Source organism: Leuciscus leuciscus, assembly GCF_965113295.1.
Source record: "Leuciscus leuciscus genome assembly, chromosome: 1".
Taxonomy (NCBI): domain Eukaryota; kingdom Metazoa; phylum Chordata; class Actinopteri; order Cypriniformes; family Leuciscidae; genus Leuciscus; species Leuciscus leuciscus.
The window spans coordinates 3,064,587-3,087,205 of NC_138725.1; the positions used below are offsets into that span (position 1 = coordinate 3,064,587).

Sequence of the window (22,619 nt, forward strand, 5' to 3'; positions counted from 1 at the left end):
TAAAAAAAAAACGTAACTTCACTCAATGTGAAGTAGAAGTTATCGTTGGCGAGGTGGAAAAGAGGAGTAAAATGTTGTTTGGAGGGCACAGTGTGGGCATTACTAATACCAAAAAGGCACTTGAGTGGCAAAAGGTTGCAGACGGCGTAAATGCTGCAGCCTCACAACCTCGACCATGGCCGAAATAAAGAAGAAATGGTCGGACATCAAAGTTGAGGCAAAAAAGCATCTAGTGCATCGCCAGAGTTGAGACATACGTCATACGTTATTTTATCAAAAATAAAACAAACTAAAGGCATATGCATGAATACCATGATTCCGTAGCTGATGAAAAAATGTTTTACTATGAAAACAACTTTCCCCAGTGGACAATTAATACATCTATCTATTTATCTATCTATATATCTCCCTAATTATCTATCTATCTATCTAATTGCATCTATCTGCTCCGCCAGATGGACACATTGACGAGAATATCAGTTTTGTACATTATTTCGTTCTGTTTACTATATTATTTATGAGGATGAATTGCACAACATGCCAATATTATTGCAGAACATATTTCACTTTTCTTTTTGCAAATATGTGTTAATTAGCATTTCTGTTGTAATTTTCGTTTGATTTTGTTTGTTTTACACTTTGATCGATCAAACGGGTGTTTGTGTAGGCTGTTAATTGTAAGACTTGCTTTGTAAAGTCTTCGTGTTATTTATGAGAGGCAGTATTGTCATTTTTTTACACAACGGTCTAAAGTTTCACACACTTTCACGTGTTTCTTCCGTCTGCCGACGGTGTCACCATTTCTCATTTCACCCGTTTTTGTGCGTACGCCTGGGTCAGAGCTTGCGTGAAGGACCGCACATTTTCCCGTCAAGTTTGCTTTTTATAAATACCAATTATTGCGTAGAGAGCGGCGTACGCCTTCTTTTGTGCGTACGCAACGTTTATAAATGAGGCCCCAGATCACCCATAAGGACAAACTCAGAGGATATGTATGGAGCTAGGAGTTGACTAAAAGCTGTGAGTGCAGAAACTGGAGCTGAAGGTGCTCTATAGCAAACAGCAACAGAGATCGAGAAAGTAGTTGAAAGCCTAAGTTTTAGTACCAGTAGTTCAAGTTGTTTAGGAACTGACTTAGAAAGAGCAACAGTACATTGCAGATGATCTTTAACATACATAGCTATACCACCACCCCTGGTAGCTCTGTCCTGACGAAACACATTATAGCCTGGTATGAAGATGTCAAGATCAGTGTTCCCTTTTTTAAGCCAGGATTCAGAGATAGCAAGAACATCAGGCTTAGCTGTGTGCACCAATGTTTTTAAAGTGTCAAAATGCTTAGAATTCAACAGACTGCAGATATTTACATGTAAAAAACCCAATGATTTACGGTCACAAAATTCACCAAATGACAGCTGGGCAGTAACTGAGTTAGCTGGCCCAGGATTTGGATGAACATTACCAGAGATAAATAACATGAGAATAATTAACATGCGTCTAAGAGCAACACCAGAACAAATCGATTGTTTGTCTTTTACAAAGGGCAAAGCCAGTAACAAGTTAGAGTCAAACAGTTCCTGCAGTAGCATGATTGAAAAATATGGAAGGGTTCGAAATACCTGGGTGACAGAAAGTCCAACAGATTTAGTAATCCAAAAGGATGGGACATCTCTCGATTGAAGAATGAAGTCTAATGTTCCCCGACAGTGAAATGCTGGGGCAGACCCTAGAGTGCGTTTACCAGCAGGCCCGGGGTCCTGATACTGTACATGCAGCAAAAAGGTGAATGACAAAATCCAGAGAACCAGTAGGATTTTTATAAAGAAAAGCATGATTCAGAAACTTTAGTAGTGTAGCACAGGCTTAAATGTGTGCTGGAAACAAGCCTTGATGTATCTTGATGTAAATCCTGAATCGAAAACCCCTGCCACAGATCTAGGCTGAAGGCAAGCCACACTGCAGCAGGTCCATGTAGGCCTCAGACCAGGTGGAGTAGGCCGAGATCCTCTCGAAAACAAGCAGGTAGGCCTCAGACCAGGTGGAGTAGGCCGAGATCCTCTCGAAAACAAGCAGGTAGGCCTCAGACCAGGTGGAGTAGGCAGAGATCCTCTCTAAGACAAGCAGGTAGACCTCAGACCATGTGGAGTAGGCCGAGATCCTCTCGAAAACAAGCAGGTAGGCCTCAGACCAGGTGGAGTAGGCAGAGATCCTCTCTAAGACAAGCAGGTAGACCTCAGACCATGTGGAGTAGGCCGAGATCCTCTCGAAAACAAGCAGGTAGGCCTCAGACCAGGTGGAGTAGGCAGAGATCCTCTCGAAGACAAGCAGGTAGGCCTCAGACCAGATGGAGTAGGCCGAGAACCTCTCAGAATAGCTGTAGCCAGATAGCATAGGCTTTAGTGTGTGCTGGAAGCGAACCACAATGCAGCTGGAGATAGATGTTGTTATCTTGCTGTAAATCCTGTTTCAAGAACCCGTCACAGATCTAGGCTGAAGACAAGCCACACTGCAGCAGATCCCTGGGCTGTAGCATGAAGATAGGCCTCAAACCAAATAATAGCCCAAAATCTCACAAAAATAACAGGGTAGAATATCCATAACTACAAAAACTTAGTTAAGATTAAATGAAGGCACTGTCTGGATTATTTCAGTGAAAGGTGCCATAAAAACCTTTAAAAAGTAAAAAATGGACAGACAAAGAGCAGACAGAAAGACATGCAGCCATCTTGGAAAGTGGGAAGATGTGTGACTAAGATTGAGCCACACACTTTAATGGAGCATCAAATTGCTTGCCAAGAGATGGGCCCGATCCTTTATGATCTCTATACATACAGTATGTGCTTTCAGAACGCTATCTTTATGGTACATGCGAGTACACTGAGAAATGCCACACTGATATCTGTAAGTTGGAGTATTACTGTGGAGCTTTGTGTGCTGGATAAACTGGACAACAGTCTCAGACACATGCTCACACTGACTGAATTTACAGAGAAACATTGCAAACTGAAAGGGTACGGAAAACAGAATAAAATAAATAGCCTAGAATTAGGGTGACCATATTCCAGGACATGTCCGGCCGGGATTTCGAGATCGCCCAAAATATCCGGGATACGGCTTTTGCTTTCTCGTCGCCATTCTTTTTGTTTACATGCACACCTTTTGATTCAGTAGGACTGAATTAATTCCGATTGGTGAATCTAAATGTAGTGTTTACATGAACGCTAAACAAGTGATCGGTTGATGTGCGTTCTAGCATTGCTAAAAAAAATTCCTGTGTTTTCGTCTCGATCGGGATCCGTGTGAAGCAGAATGCATGACCTGCAAAGCTGGCACGTACGTGTCAGTGTCAAATAATGTAATAATGTAAACATAATGAATGGTGACTGTAGAAAGCAAAAGCCGAATCCCGGGCATTTTGGGCGATCTCGAAATCCTGGCCAGATATGTCCTGGTTAAACAGGACGAATGGTCACCCTACTAGAATATACCAAAAAAAAGAAAGAAGGACATAGTAAAATTTACAACAAGTAGCCTATATTTGAGTGACATTCCAGAAAATGGTGAATAATATCTCAGAAATGATCTTTTCGTGGCATGTGTCGTGTTTGAATTGAAGTTCACAGGAATTATTCAAAATGGACGATGGCCAACTGATTTTTTTTCAGATATGAAAGTCAAGGGGGAGAATAAAATCATAAAAAAAAAAGAAAATAACAAAAGTACAAAGACAGGACAATAGCCAATTTTACCTACACATATTAAAACTGAAGTAAAGTTACAGTCAATCGTAAATAATCTCTCAGAAATATATTTTCGTTGCACGTGCGTCATCTTTAAATTGAAGTTCACAGGAATTATTCACAATTGATGATGACACTGAGTTTTTCCAGATATCCTAGCTATACGAAGATCGACGGGGAGAATAAACACATTCTTAAAACACAAATAATAAAAGTACAAAGACGGAATTAGTCCATTTTGTTGCGTGATATCTCTGCGCCCAAGTAGCAGTGCTTCGCCTAAGTAGCAGTGCTTCGCCTATGCTTCCCCCTAATATAGTCCCAAATTTTAATCACTTTTACTCAGGCCATGCTAGCTGGCAACAAAGGATTCCATTCATTGTGCTAAGCTAAGCTAGCGCCGACCCTGTCAAACTAAAACAATGCTTGCACTGAGACAAAAATGCATTTGCCCACCTATCCAAATGTGGGAAAGAAGGTGAATAAGCCCTATTTCAAAAAACGGTGGAACTATAGGCACTTTTTATTAACCTCGTAACTTACCTTTATACATTAGCATCGTCAGTGCCAAGAATACATTCCTGCGTTGTGTCGTCTGCAGGCACTTGCTGTTGTAAGAGAGCTGGATCAAAGAGAGCATATGTCAGACTTATTAAAGTACGGACTTTTCGCTGTTGGAACGTTATGAAATAATTTCAAATAGGTTAAACAATTACATTACTATTCGTTGGAAGAATATTTTCTTTTTTTGAAGAGAGAGCATACTTACACGTAAAGCAGCCAGTAATCTGAAGATGGCGCCTTCGTTCTCAGCTGAATAGGTATTTTTACAGTAATCTGCTGTCATATCACAGCAGATAGTTAATAGTCAGTGAGCGAATCCACATTACTGTGATATTACAGTGTAAACAATAAAAACAGTATTTTACTTTTTTTTTTTAAATAGCCTACCTCGTATTTAAGTCACGGTTCACAGTGGGAAAAAGAAACAAAACAAAACAAACAATAATTTTTTTATTAAACGGTGGTTTACTGAACAAATGATGGATCTGTCTCTAAATAAAGTCTGTCAGTACTTCTGCAACCACAAATAGCGACTAATAAAAAAACGTAACATTTTGTTCAATTAATGTGTAACTTTTTAGGTATTTTATTATCTAAAATGAATATTTTATTCATAAATATGTCCTCAATGGTGTACAAATACCTCTGCCAATGATCTGACTTATCCTCGTAAACGAAGAATTTATTATCTTTATATACATAGGACGGGTAGGTCCACGGAGGCTTCCATGTAGTTCCGCCATCTTGAAAAACTATAATAGCAGAGAGGGACAAAAAGTACTAGGCCAACGCGTTTCCACAACGTGTTTTCGTTCAGAGCCAGCGTCACGTGACTGAAGCCAGCAGAAGCGGAGGAGCAGAGCAGTGAGAGGCGCTGGTCACTGCACCGGCAAGTTTAAAAGGCTGCACTGTACGGTTATTTATAATGGAGGACCATACATATGCTGAGTCACAGGATAAGGAGTCCTCGTCGTCGAAAAGTCCATAAAAGGAAACATGAACGGAGATTACAAAAACAAGGGTTAATGTCGGGATAGCTTTTTCCAGGCGGAAAGAGCTAACGTTAATGCAGGAGAAAGCTTTCAAAAGAGACGCTGAAGTCGCCTGCTTTCTTCTCGACATGCAAGTCAATGTTACGTTCTTAATTACAAGCTTTTTTTCATTGCTTGGTTGTGTACTTTATTATATAATATACAAAAATATAACGAATAAAGAAGGCATCACTACTAATTACCATAGTTCATGTTTTTCACAGTCAGTAATTCATACTGTAAACTTCATTTATTCGTTGTGTCAAGTTGCAGTTTGTTTGAAATAACAAACCAGTTCACCGAAGGAAAACTCGAAGTGCTATTGAACATCCTGTCATGGCTTTTTGGTACATAACGGCTACCGTAGATGCAACACGCATTTGAAAAGAGCGAGGCGCTGAAGAGCACTATTTTTTTGAATGCAAAATACATTATCACCACTAGATGGGAGAAATTCGTACACAATGTCCCATTAAGGTGCAGCATTTAGAAAAAGAACTATACATACGACACTGAAGCTTCGATGCGCGTATCACACAAGCGACACAATTTCTAGTGAAGCGAGATGGGTCTGTCTGCGGACTGCAAGAGAGGGGCGTAACTTGAAGTTGTCCAAATCACACAGAACCACGCGATATGTCAAGCAAGATGCCAGCTCGTAGAGACAACGGTAAGAATATTTTCCCGAGATAACCGTGTAAATCGAAGTGTATATAAGTCATATTGCCGCTTTTTACATTGAAGCAAGGGCAGAGTAAAGCGTTTGGAACTTTGAGCTCGTCAGTCTGTCTCGCTGAGTGTCACACAGATGCCAGGTCATTCTACAGAAACGTCCACTTTTGTATGGAAAGATGTTAGATTACCCTTTGACTTTGAGTACACATAAATTACAGCTTAATGATTTTTTTTGTGCATTTATTTAATATTAATATTGTGCAATATTAAAGGTTTTTATGAAATATTATTTCCATTTTTTTCAGCACATGTAGTCAGAGTTACAGAAAAATTATAATAATAATAATGCAACAAATAAGGAGATTATGTTTTATTTATTTTAATCAGGTTTGTTAAAAGTGTGCTTGAAAGTTAATTTGCTATAACGATGAAAATATTTGAAAACCAGTTAAAATCAAGTAATGATGCAATCCTTTAAATCTTAACATTTGAGTGTAAGCAGAATTAAATGGATGTAAAATTATCATCATGTCACATGTGATATTTTATTTAATGTGACATGTACTGTCATTGGTGATTCATTGTGTCACTGGTGTTACTGTCTTTTTTTTTCTAAGACCAAAGATCATTATTCTTCAACTATAATTAAGTAGATGGGACTAAATTGTTACATCTGGCATTCAATCTAAATGAATAGCTGTGAATAAAGTTTATCTATAAATGGGAGACACTGGTGTTACCCATAAGAAATGTGACACCAGTGACAATTTTCATGAAAAATTCATTTTACAAAATGGCTGCTGCAAGGTATCAAACCACATGTTGTCAATCATGGTATAATAAATTAAGTAGTTTAATCTATTTGTATTCTAGATTTTTACAATTCCCTAACAATTAAGTAGGTCATACCAGTGACTTCAACTAAAAGCTTCATATGAAATCATGAGATAAATGAGTAGATGTCTGATAACTGAAAAGAGACAGTGGATTTACTATGGGCTTTTCTTCATAGATATTCAGGAAATTGGAAGAAGAAAGTCAAGTGATGTCATCAGTGTGATTTTTATTTTAAAATAAAAGATTTTTGTTTAATGGTAACACCAGTGACACAACTCCAGGGGACCACTACTTTCATTATAAATTTTATAATATTTATTCGGCATTTTTTTATATATATCATTTACATAATATATTTGATAGTTATGTAAACATTATTGTATTTTAAATGGTGTAAAAATCTGTTATTGACCTGAAAATAAAGCATTTTCCCTCTGGACATGACTGTGGGGACGAGCACTTCTGTGGTGCTTGGAATTCTATATAATTAATAAAAATCAAATATGGCCACATTGATGGCTCAAGAAGGTGTAATTGTTCAAATAACATATTGTTTTATTTTAAAATGTAAAGAAATTGTAACCCTAACGTGTTTTTTAAGTGTAATATTTCTGTAAAGGCTAGGGACAGAATTTTTTTTATAGAATGACCCATTTATTTAATGAACAAATCAAACACAAACATGTAAGGCTTTTATTTGTACACATAACATTGAAACTATGGAGTGTGTTGTGGTTGCTTCATCTGCCAGAGCTTCTAACACAGGCTTCTGGCTGCTTTATTTTAAATAATCACCAGATGGCGCTGTTCTCCACACTCTCGAAGCTTTGAGTCTTTCCCGGAACAGTCAGGGGAAAGCCTCAGTGATTCACGAGGCTTCATTTCCCCATCCCTACTGTACATGTCACGCTGGGACTTCAATGAGGACGATGAGGCAACGGGTACAAAGCAACAAAGATTTATTCACACAACTGTAGTTTAATCCAAGACCAAACCAGCATGTGAGGCACATATAGCGTACACAAACAAGCACCGACCATGACAAGGACATGAAGGGAACTTAAATACACAGATGATAACGAGACAACAGCTGAAGATCATGATGATGATGATGACTGGCAGGTGCAGGTAATAGTAGAGGAGGTGCAGGTGTAGGCCAAGGAGGATCATGGGAACTGTAGTGCAGACAATGATGATGACAGTGACACAGAACGTGACAATGAACGTGATGGTGACAGTACTTGTGTTCACAATAGCAGCCTTCAGTTTTCAGTTCCAGCTTGTGTTGAGATTTATTCTCTCTTCATGTTTTTTTCTTCAGAAAACATGATCTTGAGGTTGTTTGCAGAAGGCAGATCTGCCAGCGCTCACCGATTCAAGCTGAGTTCACCATTCAATCCTGATCTCCATTCCATCAGCTTTCTAGAATTATACAGGGCAATAAACTGAGTTTAAACTGCACATTTAGAGCGTTTATAATGCAGTCTTCTAATGATATATGACTATCTACTCCAACTCATTGATGAAATATAAACATTCAAACGGTCATAGTCAAATGTAGTCAAAAATAGTCAAACATTCATTATAAAACAGATAGTTCCAGTTCTTGATTCTGATTGGTTGAGCCGCGTTCGAAGCTTAACACCCCTTTAGCTGTTCTACATCCACTGTAAAACACGGCTTATTGAGACGTCATTGACTGATCCAGAGGTCAAATCATAAATTATATTTTCACCTCTTGGTTTCTTACACCAAAATCTATACAAATATATAGGAATTCATACTCTAGAAAGCTGTTCTACTAAACGTGACAGAATCATAAAATAATCTGATCAAATGAATGTAAATGTGATTGACGATGACCTGAGCTCTAGTGAACTAGTGTCAGATATAAAGACTGAACTACGACGTTATAAGATCAGTCTGGACTCACCTGAAGATCCTTTTACGCAGTATAAAACAGATGAAGATGATGAAGATGAAGAGAGCAAACAGCCACCACAACTGATCTATACAAGTGATCAAATATCAGATCAGCTGATCTATAATGATAAATCAATATTAGAGTTGATGTTTAAAGCTCTTGATGTTTTACCTGAGATCTGGAGAGTCGGAGTCACTTCATTCACATCTTTAAAACACAACGATCACAAATATCAGACATTATGACAGAAAACATTCACACTGGATTGAGTCTGAATCAGATCTGAGTCAGTGTTTTATTAGTGAATTAGACACACGTTTATCAACTGAAACTCACCTGAGTTTGGAGTCGCTGCAGTTTCATTCCTCACTGAAAAACACATTCACAATCATCATGATTCACTTACAGAAGATTCAGTTCAACACAGTTTGATTCAGGACACACTGATGATGTGGGATCATCACATGATCAGGGATTTACAGATATGAACATTTTGGCTGATACCGATAACCAATAGTTCTTTATATTTGAAAGCCAAATAACTGATATATTGCCCCATAAATCAAAATTTTTGAGAGCCTGATTACAAACAAAAGTCTCACCATTAAAAGCCAAGCACACAATTATATGTAGGCCGATACCGATAACATTAAAAAAGGACATATATCGGCCGATACGATAACATTAAAAAGGATCATATATCGGCTGATACCGATAACATTAATAATGGACATATATGTTATCGGCCGATATATGTCCATTTTTAATGTTATCGGTATCGGCCGATATATGATCCTTTTTAATGTTATCGTATCGGCCGATACCGATAACATTAAAAATGGACATATATCGGCTGATATCGATAACATTAAAAATGGACATATATCGGCTGATATCGATAACATTAAAAATGGACATATATTGGCTGATACCGATAACATTAAAAATGGACATATATTGGCTATCGATAACATTAAAAATGGACATATATCGGCCGATAACATTAAAAATGGACATATATCGTCTGATACCGATAACATTAAAAAGGATCATATATCGGCCGATAACATTAAAAATGGACATATATCGGCCGATACTGATAACATTAAAAATGGACATATATCGGCTGATACAGATAACATTAAAAAGGATCATATATCGGCCGATAACATTAAAAATGGACATATATCGGCTGATACCGATAACATTAAAAAGGATCATATTTCGGCCGATAACATTAAAAATGGACATATATCGGCTGATACCGATAACATTAAAAAGGATCATATTTCGGCCGATAACATTAAAAATGGACATATATCGGCTGATACCGATAACATTAAAAAGGATCATATTTCGGCCGATAACATTAAAAATGGACATATATCGGCCGATACCGATCACAATAAAAATGGACATATATCGGCCAATACCGATAACATTTATGATGGACATATATCGGCCAATACGGATAACATAAAAAAAATTGATATATATCGGCCGATACCGATAACATTAAAATTGAACATATATCGGCCGATAACATTAAAAATAAGATTAATCTCACTGTAATCTTGGAATTAATCTAGATTAAAATGGCTCATTTGAATTCTGCCAAAGGCATTCAGAATATGTGCGCTACCCAAATAATAACTAAAGGGCATGTGTTTCTTAAATACAACGTGACATTTAAAAGAACTTGTGAAGAAATGCCAGAGATTTTCTATTTATTTATTACAACTAACATCATAAAGTATGATTTTTTTTTTTTTTTTACTTTGAGCAATGATGGAGCTATACTTGACTCTTCTTATGAGCATATAAAACAAAACAGCTCCTTGGAAAAAATTAAATGTAGCCTAATATTGCAGTAGTTATAAACAAAGGTCTATTTTTAGTTTAGATTAACATTTGAGGGCAGCAATTTTATTCATAATGTCAAAATAAAACCAACGTAATGTTACTTGAAGGCATTATAGCCCACTATTCCTGCCAAACTTCCATGGTTGCAGTTACAGTAAATCCATGGTGAATGTTGCAGATCTGTGGACACTGGATAGTTCATTCATGGCATAATGTTTCTTCCTGGCTTCCACGCACTGTTTGATCCTTTAATAACGGAGAAATGTGAATGTTTCTCACTAGATCTCGCAGCAATGTTATTACTTAAGTAGCGAATTCAAATGATTTCTTTACTGGATCTCTTAACGCTGTGTAGTAACAGTGTCGCTTGATCAAGATCGGCTCGCGCTGCTTTGGTCCAAACTGATAAACAACGGTCCGTCAACCACACAATAACGAGTAGCTCAGTTTCGTTCTGCTTACATTACATTTGCCATTTGATGTCGGACAATTGTCTCTTACATTATGAGCGCATTTGCCACGCGCGAACCACCTAAATTTGAAATAACGAAATTTTGGTCGGCTGGAAAAATGGTCCAACGTACCGTACCGAACACCGAACCGAATCCGCACTAAAATATCAAGGTGAAAGTCATCGTCGCTTGTGTAGTATAGACCCAGCTCCCAACCCAACTTTGAGAATAGATTAACGGCGATATTTTTTTTATCGCCCGATAAGAGTCTCACGTTAACGCCGATAACGGCCCACCACTATTAAAAATGGACATATATTGGCCTATCCCGATAACATTAAATATTAACATATATCGGCCGATCCCGATAACAATTTTAATGGACATATATCAGCCGATATGATAACATTAAAAATTGACATATATATCGGCCGATATATCGCGCATCCCTGATTGATGTGTTTCACTGAAGTGTCTCTCTCACCTCTGAACATGGTCTTAAGACTGTGATGAAACTGTGATGAAAGAAAGAAGCATTAGAGAATCATGTTAATGAAGGATTAAATCTGAAAACAGAGGAATGATGTGTTGAGAGTTGATTTACTCCTGAAGCGTCACAGACGGTCTCATGATTCAGATTCACACAGCGAGACGTGACGAGATGATCAGATGAGACTGAAATAGCAGGATCACTCAGTCTGTGTGGATCTGATGGATCTGCTAACAGACGCCCGTCCTGAACACACACAAGAGGATCAGATCATGAGTGTGTGTGTGTGTGTGTGTGTGTGTAACAGTCACCTCTGAGAGCCAGCTCTGCTCACAGTCAGTGTGTGTGTGTGTGTGTGTGTGTGTGTGTGTGTGTGATCACTCAGTCTGTGTGGATCTGATGGATCTGCTATCAGACGCCCGTCCTGAACACACCAAACACAAGAAGAACAGATCATGTGTGTGTGTGTGTGTGTAATAGTCACCTCTGAGACTCAGCTCTGCTCACAGTCAGTGTGTGTGTGTGTGTGTGTGTGTGTGTGTGTGTGTGTGTGTGTGTGTGTGTGTGTGTGTGTGTGTGTGTGTGTGTGTGTGTGTGTGTGTGTGTGTGTGTGTGTGTGTGTGTGTGAGAGATAGTCACCTCTGAGTGCCAGCTCTGCTCACAGACTCCATTGAGTGTGTGATTCAGTAAACCAGAGGGAAGTTTGTACACAACCCTCTCCATCTCTCCACAGGACACACTGATGTTATTCATTTTTCAGAAGAAGCTGTTATACAAATCACAAAACAAATTATTGTATATTATATTCCATGAAAAGTGTTTTTATTACAGCAAACATTTAAAACAAATGTATTGCAATGTACAGTATGTCATGTATTACACCTCTGTAGATGCTATCTTCAGTCTAAAAAATGTATTTAATCAAGTAACCAATACTTGGAGCTTGTAGGTTTTTAGAGATTGAATTCAAATCAAATATTAACATTACTGCCCTAACTATTTCTGAATAGGATGTCTACTTCATAAATATTTGGAATAGTATGGAAATATAAGGTTCAGATCAACATATATGGGAATCAAAGAGTAATCGGTGGAGTCTGGATGTCATCTAGTGGAAAAGTGTGGCACTGCGAACAATAAAATCTTTCCTAAAGCTCATTTATTGAGACATCAACCTAAAATCTGTCCCAGAACTTGTCCAGATATTTAGCAGTGATTTTGTTGAAGTTTTAGGGTTGAAAATGGTTTGTAAATATATATATATATATATATATATATATATATATATTTTTTTTTTATTTTTTATATATATATATATATATATATATATATATATATATATAAACAACAATATGTAATTTATATATTTAAAATGTGCATAAACTTAAACTTTATAACTTTTTAAACTTTACTTTTACAACTTTGTTTTACTTCTTTAATAATCTAGTGCATTAAGTAATGTTAACAAATACAACTTTTGATTTTAATAATTATTAGTGAACGTTGAAATTAACATTGTGCTGCATTTGATACCATTGAACACAACATTCTTTTAAATAGACTTGAACATTATGTTGGCATTAGTGGAATTGCACTAGCATGGTTTAAATCATACTTATCTGACCGTTATCAGTTTGTAGCAGTAAATGAAGAGATGTCTCATCGATCACAAGTTCAGTATGGCGTACCACAAGGCTCAGTACTAGGACCGCTGCTGTTCACTCTGTACATGCTACCCTTAGGAGATATCATTAGGAAACATGGAATTAGTTTTCACTGTTATGCTGACGATACTCAGCTGTATATTTCTTCACGCCCAGACGAAACTTACCAATTCACTAAATCAACGGAATGCATAGCTGATGTAAAAAATTGTATGACGAGTAATTTCCTACTACTTAATTCTGAAAAAACAGAGATTCTAATTATTGGACAAAAAACTTCCTCACGTAATAACCTAGAATACTGTCTAACACTTGATGGCAAGCTCAACCGCGCTGATCTTGAATCTCCTCCGTATGACGTCATAAGGAGAAATGTTACCTCCCCTTTCTCTGCTTTGCCCGCCCAGAGAATATTTCTCGCCCATGAGAAAATGAGCTAGGAAGTAGAACGCGCGCGCGCGCGATTTTAGTTTGTCCACGAGAGATATCATGGCTTTTGAGCGAGCGAAGCATACTACTAATTGCTCAATAATTGGATGTACAAATGAACATCGAATGGTCAATACAGAGCTGGGCTTACTGAACGTCGGACAAGTAAGTCAACAAATGATATAGTGTGTTGCTTTACTGTTTATGGTTACCTAGCTTCTTACACGTAGAATGTGGCTGTCACATTAGCTATTCAGCTATGCAGTTACTTGCGCTAATGTAAAAGTAGACAGCATCAAGTTACACATACTGTAACGCGAGTGTTGTACATTTCTTTGTTATTTGGATAACCGTTTTCCTGTTGGTTAAATGGCGCGCGCGATATCCGCATTTCAAGATCGCAGAGCTTGATGTAATTGTAATAAGATAAATTACAGACGCAGGGCTCCAGACTAACTTTTTGCCTTGGTTGCACTGGTGCGCCTTACTTATTTTATTTAGGTGCACCAGCACAAAATTTGGGTGCACCCAAATTTTTCCTCGGCTCGCGTCACCTTTAACGCCACAATTTCAAGGTCACCTTTTTATCACGCTCTATATACATTCATAATATGTAAATGATTTTAAACAAGAATAAGGTGTAGGTAAATACTTTTTTTATTTGAAGCACAATTTTACTTTTTTTTTAAATAAAAAATGTTTAAAGTGTTTCACTGAGCTGCCAAACAAACTATTTTGAGTCTCTAGCTCAGGCGCGGTATAGGCTCTACCTCCGTCTCTGAGTCGGATGCCATCTCCGACGAAGGACCAGGGCTTGGCATCTTACCAGGGACTGGGGGAGAATGGTGGCTGAAGTAGCTCCATGTCTGGGCTGTTGTCGGAGCATTGATCGTGGAGTAAAGGTTTTTAACGGTATTCCTCTTACCGATACTGCTTATCGATCCGGTACTTTAACTGTATTCTTATCGGTTCTTTTTGTTTTATATATATATATATATATATATATATATATATATATATATATATATATATATATATATATATATATATATTAAACAAAGATAAACAATAGATAAACAAAAGATAAACAATTCAACAAACATACACATTATATAGGCCTACACAGTGCTTTAATTTCAGTAAGGTCTACTAACCTTATTCTTCAGGTATGGTCTAAAAAGAAATCTAATAAAGTAATCAAATGTAAAATAACACTGCGTAATTTTTCATAAATAGATTAATGCTTAATAAAGCTGAAGTTATTCTTTCAAGAGCTTTGTAGTGATTTTTCTCTTGTTGTTTGATTCGCAGCAATGGCGCAATCGTCCGCATGTTTACTAGACTGCGGCCCCTTTAAGACCGAGTGTAGATCTGCTACGTCTGATGCACCACATTCTCCCAACTATTTCCATAACCACGTCCGTTTAAGACATAAACTGTTTTTAGTGAATCTCCAAGCCGGTCATTTTGACATACTTTTGTGTACATTTGATCGTTTAGACGCGCACATGAAACCCAAAGTAGGCTATAATTTGCTTGTCTCGGTCTCGGTTTCGGAGCGCGCGCCGCCTTGCGAACATCTCTTATGCAGATTTTTGTGCTTTTAATAGCTCTTTTAATTATTTAACGCGTCCCGCAAGTTAGCAACAGTAGCTAGACTGCATTTTACAACAATCACCGATCGTGCTGATTCTGTCGTTAGGTTTGAGTTTTAGGGAGAAATGACAGTGTAATGCTGCGAAGGGAAGAGGTTGCACTAGATAGAATGCGGCTATAGTTTTTAATGGTTTTACCTTAATATATTATTTTTTATAATCTTTGGAAGCCGAAATCTAAAATAAAATCACACTAATATCACAGACCTTAAGTGTAACCAGGCTACGTTTGAATGTTTAATTCTGTCCTCCGTCATCACTCATTAAGCGTGAGAGAAGAGTGTGAGTTCCAATGAGTGTGAGTTCCGTCAAAGGAGAACAAACGATTAGTTCGTGGAGAGGCAGCGGATGCGAGGACGTTGATGCACCGGTGCGACCTCACCTAGGAAAAATTTTAGTCGCACCCTTACAAAATTTGGTCGCACTCTAGAGCCCTGAGACGTTACAGATCTCTCATGAAAAGGCAACAGTAGGTTAGCGTGAGCTACATGATGATAACTGTAAACCATCCGAATAAAGTACTGTATCCAGACATAATATTTTAAACGAACCATTCGGAAACGTCCTGCTGGAGCCGCTGAGTTGCAACTTCTTCATCCGTTGCTTCTCCATCTGGATCAGATTCTGGGTCAAACTGAAATGCTTGAACGACTGCGTATCTTCGTGCCATTGCAATATATCCAACATAAACAAACATGCACGGTACCGTTGCGCAAGATGGTCAAGGCCACACCCACCCTCCACCTTGCGCCGCCTTTCTCCTCCTCATTAGTATTTAAAGCTACAGACACCGAAACGGCCCGTCTGAAGGAAGCTCATTCTGGGACTGGCTTGTAGTGGCTATAATTCTGCACCGAGGCTGAATTTTTGGAAAGAGATTTCAGATACAGTACTAGGGACCACTAAGGACTATATTAAAGCCTACAAAAAGTAGCATGTCATGGGACCTTTAAAAGCGCTATAATGAAGATGACTTGACTTGACAAAAAATTTACCAGAGGTAGCAGTTAAAACAATGTTGGATTTAAGGTTATTTACCCAAAGATTGGAAAAGTGCAATAGTAATACCAGTAGTGAAACCAGGTAAGGATGCAACAAAATCTAATAGCTACAGGCCAATCGCTCTTACATCTACATTATGCAAAGTAATGGAGAAAATGTTAGTAAGAAGGTTAAATTATTTTCTGGAAAAGAAAGAAATATTAACACCAGTTCAGTGTGGTTTTAGGAAAAAAAGAACAACAATGGATGCTCTTTTATTGTTTGAAAATGAGGTTAGGAAGGCACTAATAATGAAGGAGTTTCTTGTTGCAGTTTTCTTTGATATTGAAAAAGCGTATGACACTCTATGGAGGGAAGGACTGTTAATAAAGTTAGATAGAATTGGTGTAGGAGGGAGAATGTATAACTGGATATTAGATTTTTTATTTGAACGTACATTTCAGGTAAGAATAGGTGAAGAAACATCAGCATCATATGGTATCCTGAATGGGACCCCACAAGGAAGCGTGATTAGCCCAATTTAATTTAATTTAATGATCAATGATATATTTGAAAAAGTTAAACCAAGCATTGGGAAGGCGTTGTATGCGGATGATGGTGCTATATGGAAAAGAGGTAGGAATATAGGAAATGTAATTAAAGGAGTACAAGCAACTATAAATGAAGTTGAAAGATGGTCTGTAGACTGGGGAATGAAGTTTTCAGTATCAAAAACTCAATATATGGTTTTCTCAAGGAAAAAGAAAATTGAACAGATTACATTGAAATTATATGATCAACAGTTAGAAAGAGTGACAGAGTTTAAGTATCTTGGTTTAATCTTTGATGAGAAGATGACTTGGAAACAACATATTAAGAAAATTGAAAATAAATGCAAAAGAGTAATAAATTGTATGACCTCAATAACTAAATATGAATGGGGAGCAAGGAAAAGTGCAATGTTATATATCAAGCCCTAGTACGTTCTAGCATAGATTACGGATGTGCAGTGTATGATGCAGCTAAATCTCAGTTAAAGAAACTGGAGAACATACAATCTAGAGCACTTAGAATCTGCTGTGGAGCCATAAGATCAACTCCTCTAGATGCTGTCAGGGTTGAAATGGGGGAAATGCCATTAGACCTGAGAAGAGAAAAGCTTGCAATGATGTATTGGGCTAACTTAAAAGGTGGAAAGAAGAATCATTGTACACGCGTAATACTAAATGACTGTTGGGAATACAAAAAGAATGGAGGAAATAGCCTTGGCTGGAAATATGGACAGTGGGTCAAGGATTATGGTATAAAGCAATCTGTCCTAACATGCCATTAAGTGGTGTGGCAGTGTGGAATATTCCTGAACCTGTTGTTGAAATGAGATTATTGGAGGCTCGGGAAAAAGCAGAAGAAATATGCAGTGATAGTTATAGAGTTAATGTTTTTATGAGAGAAAACTTTAATTCTTTTGTGCAGATTTACACAGATGGATCTAAGGATCCAATTGAGCAAAAAGTGGGCATAGGAGTGTATATTCCCAATTTGAAGACAGAAATAAGCTTGAGGTTAAGTAATAAACTGTCTGTGTACTCTACTGAGCTAACTGCAATTATAGTAGGACTACAATGGGTTGAACAGGTTAGGCCAAACAGGGTTTTAATTTGCTCAGATTCTTCATCAGCTCTTAAAAGTAGAAAGTCTACAAAAAGTGATAGAGAAGATTTGTTAGTGGAAATGTATACTTTATTGTACAGACTGAAAATGGAAGGTATAACTGTATATTTTTGTTGGGTGCCAGCACATATCGGGATAATAGGGAATGAAATAGCTGATAAATTAGCAAAAGAGGCATTAAAGAAAAACGTGGTGGAAGTTAAAGTCCCTTTGGGTAGAAGTGAAATAAAATCTGTGATTAATAGGAAATTAATACAAAAATGGCAACAAAGATGGGAAAATAGCAGAACAGGTAGGTTTTATAGTATTGAGAAATCAGTAGGGAAAAAAGTGCAGTTTTTTGGAAGATACAGAAAAGAAGAAGTAATGATATCTAGATTAAGAATGGGACATACAGGATTAAACTCAACATTAGCATTAATGGGGAAGCATGAAAGTGGGATGTGTAACGAATGTAATATTTTAGAAACAGTTGAGCTTGTGCTTTTTAATTGTGGTAAATATGATGGTCAGCGTGACAGTCTTTTTAATCGTTTTAAAAATAGGCCAGTGAGCGTTGTGGATCTTCTGGGGAAGGGTTTAAGTGACAATCAGATATATAGGGCTGTTTTAACCTTTTTGGAGGTTACAGGTCTATGTTACAGGATATAGAAATATAGGGTCTGAGGGTGAGATGTATGGTGCCTCTGCCTGCCTTAAAGGTTGAGGAGCCCAGTGTGGAAGAACACGCAGCGTCAGCTGAAGCCTGGGCTCTGATCCTTTGGGGTGGGTGGGGTATCCACCTCCCTTCAATTTTTTTTTTTTTAAGGAAGGAAAGGAAAGGAAGGAAAAGGAAAGGGGAAAGAAAGAAAAGAAAAGAAAACAATACAGATTCATCACCCAGGTGGATAAAATATTCAGTAGGTGGCGGTAATGCTCATATGGAGTGAACGGCCAGACAACTAAAAGAAGAAGAAGAATAAGGCTTGACTTGACTTGACTTGACTCGAGTCGCCCCCTGTCGTTTCAGAGAATATTACAACGGCGAGCGCGTCGAGTAAATGCCTCGACCGTTTGGGAAGGTGCGCGCGCACTTAAAGCCAGGAGAACGTATAAACATGGCTTGACACTCACTGGAAACTGCACTTGTTCGCAATCACACAAGTTCATTATATGCATCCTGTGCTTTAAAGCCTTGCCGGTAAAACATTGTATTCTCTTGCTGTTTTTCCAGTATCTTCTGATCACAGTAATAACCTGTCAAACAGAGCCAGATTACTGGACTTCATCTTCTGCATCTGATTGTGCTAATACTGTCAAATACACTGGGGAAGGACGTGGGTGTGCAGCAGCCGTTGAGTCTGTGTCTACGAGACGTGATAACCCGGAGACAGCAGAGATGTTATTATTGTTGGATGTAAATCATAATTCAGTAATTATTTTACTAAGCTAGCTAGATAAAAGCAGGTCATGTAGCAACAAAAATAAGTAACTCTGAAAGTTTTGGAATACAGGAATAGGGCAAGCTACCTTTCTTTTTGAAAAACTGTGCGACATACTGTCGACTTCGGCGTTCTCTGTCTTCTCTTTCCTTCGTTTCTTTCCGTTTTTGATGCCCTGACTTTTGATGTGACATGCCTGCGTGTGTCACTGTCTGCGCTGCATCATAGCAAGTGCAATAAGCAAGAGACGCTACACTAGCGATCGTAGCTCGGACAGCGCAGGTGGAATGAACCATTGTGAGGGGGAGGGGTGTGACTGAAACAGTAAATACATTATTTGTTTTTTAAATATTAAATCTATGGTCAAAACGGACAAAATACACATTTAGTGCATCAGGGGCCCTAGCACATTTAATGTATGTATAAAAAAGAGAAAAGAAATAAGAAAAGAAAAAGGGGGTCTGCTCTTCTGGGCCCTTAGAATCGACCTTCCACCCCTTTACGGCGCCCTTGTGAATCAGACCGATGATGGATAGGCTATTACGATTAAAACTGTTTAGATATTTCAGACTCTTTTTTTTTTGACAGCTTTGCGCTGCAAAGTGAAAGGCATCCAAGTATTTTAAGAACCCGCGGGAAACGAGGAAATGCATTGCATTTTTAATTGAATGCATTCATTTATATATATATATAAAAAAAACAGCATTTGAGTTCAATCTCGAGCATCAGAAACAACGATCGCTGATTTACTTCAGAGTCGAGTAGGCCTAAGTTACATGTTCAAAAGATCGCACATGTTGTTCATAGTAAACATGTTACACTTCAGCTTCCCTTTTCTTCTGCAAGAATACCTAATCATTTGGGGCAATATGGTTTATGAATCTGCCAAGCAGGAAAAACGGTTCACGGTCAAACTGCATTTAAACATGTAATTATAAAGTGATCTGCGCAACACATTTCTTACCTTTGGCGGCTCGTTTGCTGAATGAATGAAATAAACTCATGCGTTTCATCAAGGAAGAGGGAGGAGGGAGAAGCCTTGAGTGACAGCTGCGTGTGTCTATTACAAGTGTTGAAGAAGGTGTGTTTACAGTATGTGTTGCTGTTCAGCGGGAATATGTAGCAAATCAAACTTTCTTAATGAAACAGGAGATCAGTGGGAATCGTTCCTCTAATTTAAGTTTTATTATTTTATTTTACATTTTCATAGTTCATAGTTTTCAGTCACGTGACTCGTGCGGAGACCAGCGGTGTTATTTTAGCAGTTAATTTAGTTTTATTCATTGATTTTGGTTTTGAATTAGCTTAATTTCCGTGGTATTTACATTTATACTGTATCGGACGTCCCCTAAAAAAAACTGGCCATTCGTTTTTTCTATTACAAATGAGGTTTTTATAGGTGTAGCCTATAAAGTAGGCTATTCATGTAAGGTAGACTGTGCGTAGCATGTGAGTTAAGAGTACCTGCCACTGTATTGTTATTCACGAGTTCACAAGGCCAGTAATCAGATGGTTAAACGACTCATTTACATACACACACACACACACATCTACATTATGGGGAAATGCACGGGCCATTTCTTACAATGTATCGTTTCATTTCATCATCACAATCAAATGTCATTTTAATGACACATTTTAATTACATTTAGCAGCTAAAATAATACAACATAATAAAACATTTAGTATTTTTCGCACATTTTCTGCAAATATAATAGATTGATCATGATAGTAGTTTCACTTTGAATAAAAAAGCAACTGATTCTGTGAATTTGTATTCAGAAATGAGAAGTCGTGCCATATATGACATATGATGAGCAAAAACACACACATTAACACACTTCACACAGGCTCTTGCGGACAAAATCCCAGTGATCTAAACATTTAATAAAATGACATTTACAACAAACGTGTATTATTAAAAATTTAAATGCACATGCCTTGTTTAAAACAAAGTGAAAATAACAGTGTCTGGTGTACAGGGATATTTATTGGCACAAGTCAATCTTCTTTGGAAAAAAAATCAAAGTTATATAGACATTAAATTGTTTATCAAATGCACACTTCATTGTAATAATGATAAATGTAATGGGAAGGAGGCAGAAACCGGCGAACAGTCAATGACTTTAATACAATAAATGAAAAAAAGCACAAAACGCAAACTGCTGTCACACACATAACAGAACACACAGATCAAATGCAGGCCTGTCCTCTCTCGATCTCCTCTGTCCTCTCTCGATCTCCTCTGTCCTCTCTCGATCTCCCCTGTCCTCTCTTGATCTCCACTGTCCTCCTCTCTCGATCTCCTCTGTCCTCCTCTCTCGATCTCCTCTGTCCTCCTCTCTCGATCTCCTCTGTCCTCCTCTCTCGATCTCTTCTGTCCTCCTCTCTCGATCTCCTCTGTCCTCCTCTCTCGATCTCCTCTGTCCTCCTCTCTCGATCTCCTCTGTCCTCCTCTCTCGATCTCCTCTGTCCTCTCTCGATCTCCTCTGTCCTCCTCTCTCGATCTCCTCTGTCCTCCTCTCTCGATCTCCACTGTCCTCCTCTCTCGATCTCCTCTGTCCTCCTCTCTCGATCTCCTCTGTCCTCCTCTCTCGATCTCCTCTGTCCTCCTCTCTCGATCTCCTCTGTCCTCCTCTCTCGATCTCCTCTGTCCTCCTCTCTCGATCTCCTCTGTCCTCCTCTCTCGATCTCCACTGTCCTCCTCTCTCGATCTCCTCTGTCCTCTCTCGATCTCCTCTGTCCTCCTCTCTCGATCTCCTCTGTCCTCCTCTCTCGATCTCCTCTGTCCTCCTCTCTCGATCTCCTCTGTCCTCTCTCGATCTCCTCTGTCCTCCTCTCTCGATCTCCTCTGTCCTCCTCTCTCGATCTCCTCTGTCCTCCTCTCTCGATCTCCTCTGTCCTCTCTCGATCTCCTCGGTCCTCTCTCGATCTCCTCGGTCCTCCTCTCTCGATCTCCACTGTCCTCCTCTCTCGATCTCCACAGTCCTCCTCTCTCGATCTCCTCTGTCCTCCTCTCTCGATCTCCTCTGTCCTCCTCTCTCGATCTCCTCTGTCCTCCTCTCTCGATCTCCTCTGTCCTCCTCTCTCGATCTCCTCTGTCCTCTCTCGATCTCCACAGTCCTCCTCTCTCGATCTCCACAGTCCTCCTCTCTCGATCTCCTCTGTCCTCCTCTCTCGATCTCCACAGTCCTCCTCTCTCGATCTCCTCTGTCCTCCTCT

The 22,619-nt window shown here is 38.5% G+C and overlaps 1 protein-coding gene across 3 annotated transcripts in view; it reads right to left on the reverse strand.

The window, feature by feature from the left end:
• The window catches only part of LOC309480429 (uncharacterized protein), a 120,264-nt gene extending 98,575 nt beyond the window's left edge, over positions 1 to 21,689 (reverse strand). Inside the window, exons 1-8 of one of the 3 annotated variants that reach the window (XM_082144881.1) lie at positions 20,362 to 21,689; positions 13,201 to 13,313; positions 12,216 to 12,342; positions 11,691 to 11,822; positions 11,571 to 11,601; positions 9,108 to 9,140; positions 8,943 to 8,978; positions 8,781 to 8,856 (exon numbers count right to left, since the gene is read on the reverse strand). In XM_082144881.1, coding sequence (XP_082001007.1) covers positions 8,781 to 8,856; positions 8,943 to 8,978; positions 9,108 to 9,140; positions 11,571 to 11,601; positions 11,691 to 11,822; positions 12,216 to 12,329 — 422 coding nt within the window. In that variant the 5' untranslated portion in view covers positions 12,330 to 12,342; positions 13,201 to 13,313; positions 20,362 to 21,689. Of the gene's footprint in view, positions 1 to 7,522; positions 8,270 to 8,780; positions 8,857 to 8,942; positions 8,979 to 9,107; positions 9,141 to 11,570; positions 11,602 to 11,690; positions 11,823 to 12,215; positions 12,343 to 13,200; positions 13,986 to 20,361 lie in introns of those variants that run through there. The other 2 variants (XM_082144883.1, XM_082144882.1) reach the window with 2 other exon arrangements.
• Between the last annotated feature and the right edge of the window lie 930 nt (positions 21,690 to 22,619).